At 58.9% G+C, this 14,133-nt stretch overlaps 1 protein-coding gene across 1 annotated transcript; it reads left to right on the top strand.

Annotated features, from left to right (window-relative positions):
* The first annotated feature begins 1,841 nt into the window (after positions 1-1,841).
* CEBPA (CCAAT enhancer binding protein alpha) lies at positions 1,842-4,433 on the top strand. The gene has a single exon (XM_082862949.1). The coding sequence runs from the start codon at positions 1,955-1,957 to the stop codon at positions 3,035-3,037; it is 1,083 nt and encodes a 360-aa protein (XP_082719075.1). The 5' UTR covers positions 1,842-1,954; the 3' UTR covers positions 3,038-4,433.
* The last annotated feature ends 9,700 nt before the right edge of the window (positions 4,434-14,133 follow it).

Raw genomic sequence — 14,133 nt, 5'->3', positions numbered from 1 at the left:
ATGCCATGTTTTTGGGTTTCCCTCCGGGTCTCCACAGGTGCATGGTGTATAAATGGCCCTACACCCGGGCCCAGAGAGTTGCTCCCCAGCTCACATGGGCTATTTATTTAATGTATCTACTTCTACTCCAGTCCAAAACCATCAAGCGCTGGACCAAAGCATGAAGCCGTTGGGCCGTTAATCATTGGGAATGCGCTGAATAGGAACTCGATTAAAGCACAGTAGCGTTCCCCCAGACGAGGCTGCTTCTTTCATGTGGCCACAATGGAAGCTCAGCCTCCCCGGGCCTTGCTTTTGCGCTGCGCCTCCTTGAGGGCTCCTGGGCCGGTTGTGGCGTCTTGCCAGCCTTTTGAAGGCCGCTGTCCGGGAGGGGTCTTGACCAGCGCAGCCCGGCGATTCTCAAGCAGGCAAACTTCCAAACAGCATCCAGGCGGCGTTGGGCTTCAGGGCACTTAGTCCGTAAGGGGCAATGGGGGGGTACAGGCGTGGGCGACTTGCGGGCCCACGAGGCCCCTTGGGAGCCGGCTGTCCCCGCGATCCCGAAGCAGAACGCGCGAGGCGCCACGTGGCTGGGGAAAGCGCTGCCTTGAACCCCTTCCTCCGGCAGCAGCGAGTGCGGAGGCGGCGTGGCGCCCAGGGGTCACCGGGGCCGGACCGCCTTGTTCCCCAGGATTCCGGGGACCCAGCGCCCCGCGAACCACCCTGTAGGGTTCTCTCATTAGGTGCTCGGACCCTGGGCCGCAGAGACTAGGAGGCCCCGGCTCCCTCGACACCCCTGCTCCCGCCTTGGAGAGCACCTGAATGGGGCGTAGGGGAGAAGGCTGTGGATTCCAGCTCCGTTGACCGCCGGCCCCGCTTCGGGATCCCCGTCTGGGAGTCAAATTCGCCTCCTCCCTCTGTGCGTCCCCCCTCGCCCCGGCACCCCAGCCGGGGAATCCAGTTCGGCCCGTCCCGCAGGAAAAAGTTGGCGGCCCCGCGCCGGGTAGCAGCGCCAACTCCGTGCACGTAGCAACACCTAGAGCTCCAGCTAGGAGAAGTAATCAAAAAGAAAAGGTTTTCCAGCCCAGGCGGGTGGACCAGCCGGGTCCTCAGCCCGGCCGCGGCCGCCTCTCCTTCCCTCCGCTCCCCGCGGGGTCCTAGCGCCCTGCACTGCGGGGCCGTGGGACCCTGGAGTACTGGGAGGGGCGGAGCGGGGGAGAGGTACTTTTGCGCGGAGTCGGTGAGGACGCCTGGAGATCAGAGAGAGTCGCAAAATCCCCGCGCTCCGGGCCTCTGCCCTCGGCCTCTCCACGCGGCAGTGTGCGCTGGGCCGCACGCCCCAAACTGCCCCCCACCCCTTCTCTACGCCGCCGCCTTCCGGAGAGCCCGGACCCGGACAGGACTAGTTCTAGCTTTTAAAGCGAGTCTGCGCCAGAGAAGCTCAGAGACGAAGACTTGCCCACCCCACCCCCCCAACCAATCCCACCCCCCTGCGCGGCGCCTGGGTGCTCCCGGACTCCCCGACCGTTTGCTGGAGTCGGGTGCCCTGCGGAGGCTAGAGGAGGGGGCCCTGCCACCGACCACGTGTGCGCGGGGACGACAACTCTGACGAGGGTGGGGCACCGCGCGCCGGTCGTGGTTCGGCTGGCGGCGCAGGAGGTAGTGGGCGTTGCACCGCGGCCCCTCCCCGCCAGCGCTGCGCTCTAGCCTCACTCGCCGCCCTCTGAAGACCGCAGGCGCTAAGACCCAGGAGGTGCTGCTCCGTCGTCGCCGAAGGTCCACGGCGGGTTTGGACACTAGAGGGCGACCACCAACCCGGTATAAATGCTGGGCCCGCGCGGGCCTGGCCATTCGCGACCGGGAGCTGAGCGGGCGCGAGCGAGTAGGGCCTCCGGTTGGGCGGCGGCAGCAGCGGCGCCCCGCGCAGGCTGGAGGCCGCCGAGGCTCGCCATGCCGGGAGGACTTTAGCTCCCCCATGGAGTCGGCCGACTTCTACGAGGCGGAGCCGCGGCCCCCGATGAGCAGCCACCTCCAGAGCCCCCCGCACGCGCCCAGCAGCGCCGCTTTCGGCTTTCTCCGGGGCGCGGGTTCCGCGCAGCCCCCAGCCCCACCTGCCGCCCCGGAGCCGCTGGGCGGCATCTGCGAACACGAGACGTCCATCGACATCAGCGCCTACATCGACCCGGCCGCCTTCAACGACGAGTTCCTGGCCGACCTGTTCCAGCACAGCCGGCAGCAGGAGAAGGCCAAGGCGGCCGCGGCCCCCGCAGGAGGCGGCGGCGACTTTGACTACCCGGGCACCCCCGTGGGCCCCGGCGGCGCCGTCATGCCCGGAGGGGCGCACGGCCCCCCGCCCGGCTACGGCTGCTCGGCGGCCGGCTACCTGGACGGCAGGCTGGAACCCCTGTACGAGCGCGTCGGGGCGCCGGCTCTACGGCCGCTGGTGATCAAGCAGGAGCCGCGCGAGGAGGACGAGGCGAAGCAGCTGGCGCTGGCCGGCCTCTTTCCCTACCAGCCTCCGCCGCCGCCGCCACCACAGCACTCACACCCGCCGCCCGCTCACCTGGCCGCCCCGCACCTGCAGTTCCAGATCGCGCACTGCGGCCAGACCACCATGCACCTGCAGCCCGGCCACCCCACGCCGCCGCCCACGCCCGTGCCCAGCCCGCACCCAGCGCCCGCGCTCGGCGCCGCTGGCCTGCCAGGCCCCGGCGGCGCGCTCAAGGGGCTGGCCGTCGGGCACCCAGACATCCGCGCGGGCGGCGGCGGCGGCGGCGGCGGCGGCGGCGGCGCGGGCAAAGGCAAGAAGTCCGTGGACAAGAACAGCAACGAGTACCGGGTGCGGCGCGAGCGCAACAACATCGCGGTGCGCAAGAGCCGGGACAAGGCCAAGCAGCGCAACGTGGAGACGCAGCAGAAGGTGCTGGAGCTGACCAGTGACAATGACCGCCTGCGCAAGCGGGTGGAACAACTGAGCCGCGAACTGGACACGCTGCGGGGCATCTTCCGCCAGCTGCCTGAGAGCTCCCTGGTCAAGGCCATGGGCAACTGCGCGTGAGGCGCGCGGCGGCGAGACCGCCCTGGGCCGGCCGCTGGCTGGGACCCAGGGAGTGGTTTCGGGTCGCCGGATCTCAAGACTGCCCGAGCCGCGCAAGCCAGGACTAGGAGATTCCGGTGCAGCCTGAGAGCCTGGCCTGCCGCGCGTACCCCTGGCCTTCCTCTGCGCCCGACACGGTGCGTCTAAGATGAGGGGTCAGACAGAGAGGAGAAGCGCCGTGGGGCAGAGCCGGGAGCCCGGCAACTCTAGTATTAAAGGAATAACCCTGTGCCTTGGAAACGCAAACTCACGGCTCCGATTCCTACCGAGTAGGGGGAGCAAATATGTGCCTTGTCATTTTATTTGGAGGGTTCCTGACCTCGCGAGAGAAGAAGGGGTGCAGGCCCCCCCCAACCCCCGGCAGGAGGAAGGTTCAGGGAGCAGAGATCCCGATAAGCCGGCCCCAGCCGCTCCTGAGCGCCTATCCTTGGAGGGGAGGAAACACAGGGACTTGGGGCTTTGAACCTAAGGTTGTTCCCCTAGTTCTACATGAAGGTGGAGGGTCCCTAGTTCCTTGCCTCTAAACTCCCAGCCTGCAACAGGCTGGGCTCTTCTGGGCAGAACTCACTGAGATGGGCGTCACCAGGTGACCAGTGGGAGCCTCCCGCCCCCAGTCAGATCAGAAAGCCAGGTCGTGGGTTAGGTATGAGGACGTATGTTCACGGGAGTGGGGGCCTGGTGGGAGAGGGGAACCTAGAGATCTGGTCTAGGGGTTAGCAGGGGGGTGGTGAAGGGACACTGGGACCATCAGCCTTGTCTGTACTGTATGTCGCCAGCGTTGCCATACAAACATGAAGCACAATCAGTCCATCCCAGAGGGACCGAAGTTATGAGAAGCTTTCCAAATATTTTGCTTTATCAGCCGATATCAACACTTGTATCTGGCCTCTCTGTGTCCCAGCGGTGCCTTGTGCAATGTGCATGTGCACGTCTATGCTAAACCACCATTTTATTTGGTTTTTGTTTTGTTTTGGTTTTGCTCAGATACTTGCCAAAATGAGACTCTTCGTCAGCCGCTGCAGGGAGGGTCTGCGGCTCTCTTGCCTTTTGGTTTTGGGATTGCTTTTGCTCCCAGGGGAACCGAAGAGGTGAGGTGGGCCTCTGCTTTCCCCTCAGCTTTCCCTGGGGGTGGCTGTGGGCCTCGGTCCCCTCCAGCCCGGACTGCCCACAGCTTTGTCCCCCGCAGAGGCCCTGGCTCCCGGTCTGGAAGGGAGGCGTCCTCAGCCAGCACTCACAGATCAAATCGCTGGGCCTGGGAGCAGGGAAGGCTGGCTTGGTTCTCTTCTTTGGGGAGAACATAGAGTTTCATGCTAGATGTTTTATGTATTATATCTATAATATAAACATATCAAAGTCAGTTTTGGTGTCTTTTTAAAACCAGAAAAGCTACTTCCAAGGTTTTCTGTGGGCCAGGTCACATTTGTAAATGATCACAGCATGTTCTCTGGCTGCGAGCCTGACTCTCATTAGCTCTCCACCCATCCTGAGCCCCTCTCTACAGTAAGGGGTGACTTCTCCCAAGCAAGGCAAATAAATGCCCAAAGGAGGACGAGGCTCCGAGCAGAGAAGGCCGAGGCCTGAAGAGTCTCTGGGTGTGTGGCAGGGGGAGGGGTGTGTGGGGTGTCACGGGGCCTTGGTGTGGCCTCTCATCGGCCCCTGGGAGGAGGAGAGGGACTCGAAGGGGGGGCCCTCTGCCTGAAGTTGCCACGGCCTCTCTGGGACTCGGGCAGGCCTGCCCCAGGGTTCCAGGCTCCAGGGGCCCTTTGACCACACTTACTTCCAGATCACTGACAGCTCCAGCTCAGGAGCAGCGCCGCTCACACCTTCCTTTGCCCCAGCCCTCCGGCGGGGCCGTGGGCGGGCAGGTAGAGGCCACAAGCGGTAGGACCGTCCACCCCTCCCCACTAGCTCTGGCCCATGGGGCTGCAGCCTGTCCCAGCGGGGCCCTGAAGGGAGCCCTCCACCCGGCCTTCCTCACCTGCCCTGCCCCAGCCCACCCAAGAAGGGGGACCCGCCGCAGGCCTGCGCCGGATGTCCGGCCCTTCCTCACCTACTGCCCGGCAAGGAGCCAGCCCCAGCAAGTGCCTCCCCACTGTGCCCACCCTGGACCAAGCCCCCCACTCCAATGACCGCCCCGTGAGGACAGGCACCCGGAAGCCCCTTGGCAGCGGTGATGGCCAACCGAGGGAGGGCACGCCCTTAGGCCCGAAAAACCAGGGCCTTGGGGGGAGGTAGCCCAGGAGGCTGGCAGGGCTTTCAGAGTTGACCCTCTCTGAAGGTAACAGGCAAAACCCTTTGCCTTCTGTTTTCCCCTGCAGAGCGCTCACTTGAGCAGCTGACAGTATACGCCAATGGGGGCTGTGACCGGTTCAAGAAATTACACATTCTTTTCAAATTCTGAAAGTTTTTGCCTGTGTGGTTAGCCGGGTGACTTGCCCCCTTCCCGCCCCACTCCCCCACCCCCTCGGCCGCCCTCTGTCTCCCCGTCCGGTGTCCTGCCTCCTCCACACCCATGGCCGCCCTCGGCGGAAGAAAGGCCGCGAGCCCTGGTGAGGAGGCGGCAGCCTGCCCCGCCGCCTGGGAACCGAGGACGCAGAGCCCCACCGCCTGCCTAGAGGCCTGGGGCAGGCCACAGCTTGCTAGGCCCCAGCAAACCCTCTCTGAGTTCAGTGCTAATTCCAGTTTTTCTTGTTTGAGGGGGCCAAGCCTCGGCTTCCCCCTTTGCCCCCAGAACAGATCCCAAGACAAGTGGGGGAGGGGCACCCCTCTTGCCCTCACTCCTCCCCCTCGTGTCCCACTATCCCACCTCCAGGGGTTTCCTCTTTCAAAGCCGTCAGCTCACAAAAGGGCAACGCTCCTGCCGCAGATCCTGAGGTCCAAGGCAGGCTTTGTTGGGGACAAGTCAGCCCCAGGAAAGGGATGGGGCCAGTGGGGTCCCCAGTAGACAGAGAAGCCTGCTTGCGGGGAGAGGGCAGCATGGGGTGAACCTGCCCAGCACGGGCTCTGTGCCCAGTCAGAGGGGTCCCCAAGTGGGTGGCTCCTCACCCCTCACTGCTTCCTGAAGGGCCCCCCACCGTTCCCCTCCTGACTGCAGCCTTCATGAAGACCCACTTCAAGTGCATGGCACCGAACACACACCAAGTATTTATTGGACGCCTACTGTGTACCAGGGGAAATGCACAACCTTGTGGTCCCAAGATGAGCTTCAAGGGTGACAGGGCAATAAGGGGAAGTTTAAAGTGTGAGTAGAGGCCACCAAGGAAGGCTTCCTGGAGGCAGCAGCTTTGACCAAGACCTGGCCACGGACCAAGTCCAACACGCCTGGATGCCTCTCTCTTGTACTCTCCCATGGGAGGCAACAGGGACCTCACGTCCTCAGTAGGCCACTCGAGCCCATTGTCCCCTGAAAGCACTGTTCAGGAGAGCCAGCCTCCAGGGAAGGAGCAAGGGCAGAAGGGAGAGAGGGAGGCGCCCCTTTGCACCAGATGCCTCCTAATGGTTGAGCAGTGTCACGATGTCACCCTTATCTCTTGCATCTCCTGGGAATCTGTGAACATGGGGTTTGGCCCTGACACCCGTGATGAGCCACTGGGACTGATGAGGAGTGTCTGCCCCTCCCAAGTCTTCCGCCCCCTCCTTCCCAGGCAGGAACCTGCCAGGCCTCCTCCAAGAGCTCCTCATGGGAGGAGAGGGGGCAGTGCGGCGGTGGGGGGGGGGGGGTGGCGGGGAGGCGGTGGGGGGGAGGAAGCAGGAAGCCACTCACGGAACAGGTCAAGGGGGAGCAGAAACCCGGACCTTGCTCGGCCATGAAACCTCACCTTCCAGGCACCCTCAGGCCTTCCACAGACATAGGGCAGCATCCTTGCCTGGGCAGAGGCGATATCCCATTTCTTTCTTTCCTACGCTGGCGGGAAGGGCAAGGCTTTACTCTTCTGTTCTTTAAACGAAACTAAACCACAAGCACCTTTGAAAGATTTCTTGTCTCTGTGAGAGACTTGTGCTCTCTCCCTTCTCTGGACATCCCTGCTTCTCCCCCTCCCCCATACCCCTGTCTGTGGATGGAGGATTTGACGTAAGCAGAGACACAGGAAAGATACCAATTCACTATCAAAGCATCCTAGCCCCATCCCAGAGCAATTAAAAAGCCAGATGGAATCTCTGGGAAAACGGCATTAATAACGCAAACAATCTGTGCAGGCCGGCAGGGACCCAGGGGCTGTGGGCGGGGGCGGGGGGAGGCTGGGGTGCTGGAGCGTGGGCTTAAAGCAAGGTCTCAGCCGCGTTGTGGCTAACCAGGGATGAGGCCATCACAAAAAGCATGTATGCCTAGGTCTGGCCACAGCTGGGCTGTCCCCTCTAGCCCCTCAAAGGCCCACGGTGCATCCTGGATCCTGGGCACTGTAGACGGAGCCAGACAAATGTGGAACCCATTACCCAGGCAGCCACAGCCTCGGCCAGCCCCATTCTGGCACCCAAGAGCTTTGCTTCTCTTCCCTTTTATTTGTATTTATTTTTCTAGCCTTCTGACCCCACCCATCTGAAACAGACCTCCCCAGGTGCATGTCTCCCAAAGCTGCATTTTCTCTTCATTAGCTGTGTCCAAACCTACTGCCCATATCTGAGGACAGTGGGTTCCCCACTGGGGTTGGGGACCTCAGTGGGGCCTGAACCCCAGGGGCTCCCCTTAGATTACAGAATGGCAGGCAGCTCTGGCAGGACCAGATGAGCTCTCAGAAGCTGGCATGGTTGCTAGGGGAGCAGGGGTCCATACCGCCTGGCGGCCTTGTGGGACACAGAAGGGGCTGAGTGAGAACCCCAGGAAAAGAACCTTCTGCTGCTCTGAAGCCTCTTCTAGGCAGAGCCAAGACAGAGTCTTCCATAGCCCCGTTTTTCACACCATGGTTTGGAGCCCCACCCAGCACGGACTTAAAGGTGTGGTTTTCTTATATCCATCAAGTTGGGATGGGAGTTTGTGTTTTACAAACATCCTTTGTTTCTTACATACCCAAAGAGCCGCTTTCTGAACTTCATCTTCTCCTTCCCTGTCCCCACCCTCCACCCTCACCTTCACCCTCACCCCCACTGGAAACTGTTCTCCCCAAGGTCACCATGAGCTCCGGGAGTCAAATCACGTGGACTCGCCTGGGATCCTGCCTTTCTTGGCCTCTGGCTGAATTTGGCCCCAGCGGACGTCCAGTGTCTGGCCCACAGCAGGTCTTCAACACGTGTGTCTGAAAGCACAGATCTCTCTGCAACTCATCTCTCTCCTTTAAAAAACATTCACACGCTCTCCTCTTCATGCAGGGGTCTGTGGGGTTGGCCTGAGGTCCACCAAGCAGGGGTTTGAGGGTTGGGAGGCAACACAAGGGCACCGGAGCTCAGGCTCCACTGTGCCGGCCCTCTTTAGGGGAGCTGCTGCTTCTACAAAGTTAATTTTTAAATGCAAGAATCCTAAGAAAGGTAATTTATCCAGTTCTAGATAATCCCCAACACCTCTGAGTGATTAGCTTACCACCAGGTCTAGCCAGGCCCCAACGAGATGGTCATGCTCGTGGGGAGTGTACAGGGAGAAGCTGGGATTCCAGGAAGACGGGGGAGAGGAGGACGAGGCAGTGCATTGCGCCCCAGGCCTGCCGGGGCTGCTCAGAGACGCCGGGCAGCTGGGGCCACAGCGTTTCTGCTGTAAAGGTCTATCAGCCTTTGTGTCTCCCCTTTTGTGTCTCTATAGGATGACTGGCAAAGTCATTTTTGACAGACAGGCCCGAGAGTGGCAACATCAGGGACCAAATGTGGTGGCCTAGGGCCAGGACATGTCACCCGACGACCAGGACAGGGTTGAAAGGGAACAAGCGGGGCCAGTCCCAAGCCCTCTTGGATACGAAAATAATTCTGCTTCTTGGCGATGGCAGCCAGACTTTCACCAGAAAGCAAGCCTGTCCTTCCTGAGCAGCCCCTGGTCCCACCCTACCCAGACAAGGAAGCCTTAGCGAGTCCGCCCCTTCCTCCAGCCAACCTAAGCGTTCTCCCCTGTCCCCGGTGCCCCCCAGGAATCTGAGCTGCTCTGGCTGGTGAGGAAACGTGGCTGATTTATGGCGGCCCTTCTTGCAGGCACGCTGGGCAGTCATCTCAGCTGGATGCGACAGCACAGTCCCTACCCAGAGAACGTGGATGGGGGGGTGTCAGGGCTGGGGTGCCTACCCCAAAGGGAGCCACTGTGGCCTTCAAAGTCAGGTTCGGACCCGTCTGAAGTAGCCTCCTCAAGTGATTTGCAATTTGCAAACACGTTTTATTTGATTCCTCAGCTTTGCTGGAGCAATTACAGTGACTCAGCATGACAAAACACTCCAAACACCACGGTGTCTACGCGCTGTCAGGAAATGTGTTTGCTTCACTGTTTTGCCTGGTGCGGCAACGTTTTAAAAATAGACTCATTCACTGTACTTGAAGTCAATTTGTTCCAAATTTTCCCACTAATTTGATTTTAATCTGATAGTTAAAATTTGTGTGACCACATTCCCACTGATTTATAGGGAATAAGCCTTACCTGGCAGCAGTTCAATTGGCCTTAACCCAGGAGTCCACAGGACAAAGGATTTATCCTAGGACAATTGGAAGACACTGGAGCGTGTACTGTTTAACTATATGTCTAATTGAGCCTTGCAAGTGCCACTTGCCTGGGGCCAGTAACAGTGAGCGTGGGCTGAAGACCACACTGCTCTTCTGCACAGCCCTGGCACAGAGTAGGTCAATGGTCCTCGCTGGGCAGGGGCATCCAGCCCAGTTGTCCTGCCATGATGCACCCACCGCTGAGCTGGGTGCTAGAGGAAAGCAATTTGTTCACGCGTGATAAATAGAAGTTTCCTCTTTCTCCCATCCTGTGATCGGAACGGGCCACGGGAGGTGTGCCTGTGGCACCGGCACCAACCAACTCCTGGCTTTGCCTCTTACTGTCTGTGGGGCCCTCACCAAGTCTCTTCGTTTCTCTGGGCTTCCGTTTCCTTTTATGCAAAACATATGCAAAACTAGCCCCACATCATCCGGTTGTTGTGAAAGGTAAACAGGCAAAGCTTGTGAGATGCTTGGCTCAGTCTAAGGAGATTGCCATCGCTGTGTGTTAGGGCAGGAGGCAAAGTGGGCACAGAGGTCACGCCCAGCCCCTGAAAACTCTCCTGGAAGGAGACGGTCGTCTGGATAATTTAGGGCAAAATCCTCGTACCCAGAACAACCGAGTTACCGAAGTCCTTTTACCGTTGCTTAGATTTTTCTTTTTTCCAGGATACCTTCCACTTGCTTAGGAAACACTTAACAAGTTCCTCCTGGGTGCACAACCCTCTTGCCAGTGACCTTGAAGGCTGAGCCGGAGGTCAAACCCTCCTCCACTGCTCTCACAGAGCAGGCAAGAACGCCCCTTGCGCTTTTCGCGGTAAAAGATTCTTGATACCAGTGCAGAATCCCAGGGGATGAGTCCTGGTCAGTGAGGACAAGCGTTCTCACACCTGGGGGGCATCAGCCTCCTCAGAGCCTGAAAGACACCCCGTCCTGCTCCGCTGGGCCTCCCCACTAACTCCTTTCCATTTGGGAGGCTGGGACCTCAGCGACTAGGGTGGCCCTGCCTCCCCCATTACTGGTGGATGGGAGTGGAAGGTACACTTGTGTGTCTGTCGGCGGGGGGGGGGAGACACCCCCCACCCCCCCTTGTCTCCCTCAGTTCCCCGCTGGGTCATAGCGGTGCTTGGCCAACCAGCTGGTTCCCATTTGCCAACCCAGCTCGAGCCCAGGAAGTGAGGAGGGAGGCTGGCCTCTGCCCTGTGGGGCGGCCTGGCTGAGCTCACACGACCAAGGCAGCCCCTGGGGTCCTGGAGGGGTGAGGAAGCCTTCCCCAGAGCTGGGGCCACCAGTAGGAAAGAGCTCTGAAACCTACCCTGCTTCTCCCTTGGCTGCTGGGAATGCCACCACGAGGGTAATTTGGGTTGACAAGCAAGCCCCGCAGGTGAGGAAGGAAGGTAGCCTTCCTCTGGGACACCCCCACCACGGGAAGAGGGAGGGAAGGGAATGCCACCTGTCAGGGATGGGTCGTCCACAGCCGGGTCAGCTGGGCTTGGTCCTGGAAAGGAGAGAGGGCAGGTCCGGTCTGGGGCAACTCCCTGGGGAGAGGGTGGCCATGGGGTGTGGGCACGGGTACAGGTGTGAGCCGTGAGCATGCAACCTCGACGCCAATTCTGAGCCTTGGGCTGGAGGCGCCTTCAGGCCCAGGAGGGGTGAAGGGTCCTCCCGAGAGCAATTCCGAAGCTCACCACGGCCCGACCTCTATTTGAGGAGCATCTCTTCTGGCAGAGGGAGAGGCACGTGAGTCACGAGCCAGGCCCCGAACCGAGGGGAGCTGGGGACAAGGGCTCCGAGCCCGAATTGTGTCAGAGGCAAGATGAGCGTCCTGAGTGACGTGCCGTTTATGTAATTATGTGGGGCAGCACTGCCCAGGGTGTGTGCGAACCGAGCTAGAAAGGAGAACAGCTCTCTCCTGTTCTCTACTCGCCAACCGGGCTGCACCCCAGGCTCCCCGGAGACCCAGGTGCTCGCCAAGGAGCCCAGTCTGCCAGGACCAGGGATGAGACCAGGGCAGGGGCAGGATCTGCACCTGGGCCCCTACACTCCGCATCCACTGGGAGAGTTTCACCCTCTCCAACCCCAGATCCACCCAGGGGAGTGAAACGCTCGTGTGTTCCTAAGACTCTCCTTACTGGCTGTATTCCATGCCACCCTCCCCCTCCCCTGCCTCCACCCAACATTCCTCAACTTAATTTACTTGAGTTTTTAATTTTTGAAATTAAATCAACTGCACGTTGTTTGGAACATCTTTGAGAATGTCAGAAATTGGAATGGCATGCCAGAGACATTGCAGAGCCAGGTTAGGGGGTCCGCACGACCCATCCCCCGTCTTCACTCATCATGGCCTGAGAGATCTCTTTCTGCTTTCGGCATGAGACAAGCCTCAGGATGGCCGCCCCCGCAGCACAGCGGTTTGAAGGGACCTGCTGCCGGGGGTGGGGGAATGGTTACGCAAGGGCTGGGTCTGCATCCCCACCCACCGGAGGCGTGAGACCATAAGTGCCCTCGCCTCACCGCACACCTGCTGTGTGACCAATCCCAGGTTTGGCAGCCTCTCCGTTTGAGCGTGTCTGAGAGGTGTGCCGAGATTCCCAGAGGCAAGATGATGCATGGGTGTCCCTGCAGAACAGGGCAACCACAAGAACCTGATCCCAGGACGAGTCACACGAAGGAGGACCAGGACCGGGCCACCTGGCAGCGGAGAGGGGAGGGTGAGTCAGAAACAAACGACCCACCTGCCAGCCAGGTCTCTTTCCTGCCCAAGAGAGCTCAGGCTTGGAAGCCAGAGGGCTGCAGGATCGAGGGTTGGGTGTTGCTCCTCCTGCCTCTGGAGCCCAGCTTCTAGATCCTTGCATTCAGGTTGCAGGTGATGCTGGCGGGCTGTTCAATCAGGGACGTCAGTGCTCCTTGGTTTATCTTGGGGCCTGGGGTTGAAGGACCCTCAGGTGGTGATGGCATCACCGAGATTTCTTCAGCTATGGCAAAGGGACACTCCAGCATCACCTCCTCTTTCAGATCCCCCCACCCCAGCCGGGATCAGACCATATCAGCCAGTGAGTCAGTAAGTCTCCATCGAGCACCCCTGAGGGCTGAGATGGGAGCCCAGCCACGAGGAGACCAGGGTCAAAGGAGAGAAGAGGCATAGAATCTAGGAGGAGGAGGTCACCGTCTGTACCGAATCAGGGTAGGACACCCACCCACCCATGCCACTGCACCCCCCGTTGACTGTGGAGGGACCCTAGGGAATGGCGTTCTGCTATCTCCCAGTGACTGGTCAGCAAGGTCTGCAAGAGGGAAGAAGAAACAGGAGGCTGAGGCTGTGGTCATCTCAGGGCTGCCCAAATAGTTGCTAAGAAGGCAGGGGTGAGCTGTAGGGGCAGGGGAAAGGCAAAGGTTGATTTTTCACCTGTTTCTTGTGTCTTTTGCTCTATTGAACTTGGCATTGTACAACATCATGGCCCTTGGCCAAGAGCACACTGGGTCCAGAATCTCTCATCAGTATCCTTTGAACTCTGGGTTGCCTGAAACATGGAGCTGTGTTACCAAAGCACAACTAACCATCAGATGGTTCAGTGCATCCCTCATACATTCATTCATTGGTTCCAGAAAATTCTTACCCATTAATCCTTAAAACATTGCTTCTGCTCCATTTCCTCTCTCCTCTCCATCAGGGACAATATTAATCACATGTTATACCTTCTCTTCCTCTTTATCTCATATGATCTCTTCCATCGTGTCTTCTTTTTGTCTCTGTGTGCTACAGTTGTGATAATTTCTTCTGACTTCTCTTATAATTTCCTAATTCTCTTCTCAGCTGTGTTTCCTCAGCTCTTAAACCTGTCCATGGAGTTCTTAATTTTGGTTATTGTAGCTTTCACATCTAGAGATCAACTTGATTCTTTTGCAGATATGCTATGTTACTTTTCATAGATTCCCATCCCCTGCAATTATTTTTAAACATGTCATATTTCTTTAAACGTGATGTGCACAGTTCTTTCATAGTTAATAATTCGCGTTGTAAGGGTCTATTTCTGTTTTCTGTTGATTCTTAGTTTTTGCTCTAGTGCCTTATTTTCTTGTGAGTCTGATCTTTGACTATGTGTAGGTCATTGTTTTAGAAAAAATTGTTTGCAAGAAAAATTTTTGATTTATCACCACGGTACCTGCCACTTGAGAGCACTTTTATTTGCTCTTGCCAAACATCGAGGAACACTACTAGCTCAGGACCACCTTAACCCACCTTTGAGGATAGCCCACCTAGGAGATGAGACTTAGATTGCAAGATCATGTGAGGGCTGGTCTACTTCTGGTTCGCCCATATCCTGAGGGCATAGCACTTTGGAGTTCCACATCAATGTGGGATGGTGTCTTATTACATGGCCCCACCTGTGTGAGCCCTGACATTTGATTTCTGTCTCTCTCATTTCATGAGGCCGTCAAAATGAAATTCA

This window comes from Leucopleurus acutus (genome assembly GCF_964270905.1).
Source record: "Leucopleurus acutus genome assembly, chromosome: 20".
NCBI lineage: Eukaryota > Metazoa > Chordata > Mammalia > Artiodactyla > Delphinidae > Leucopleurus > Leucopleurus acutus.
The sequence above is the reverse complement of the archived record's forward strand: the minus strand, read 5'-3'. Positions and strand labels throughout refer to the sequence as shown.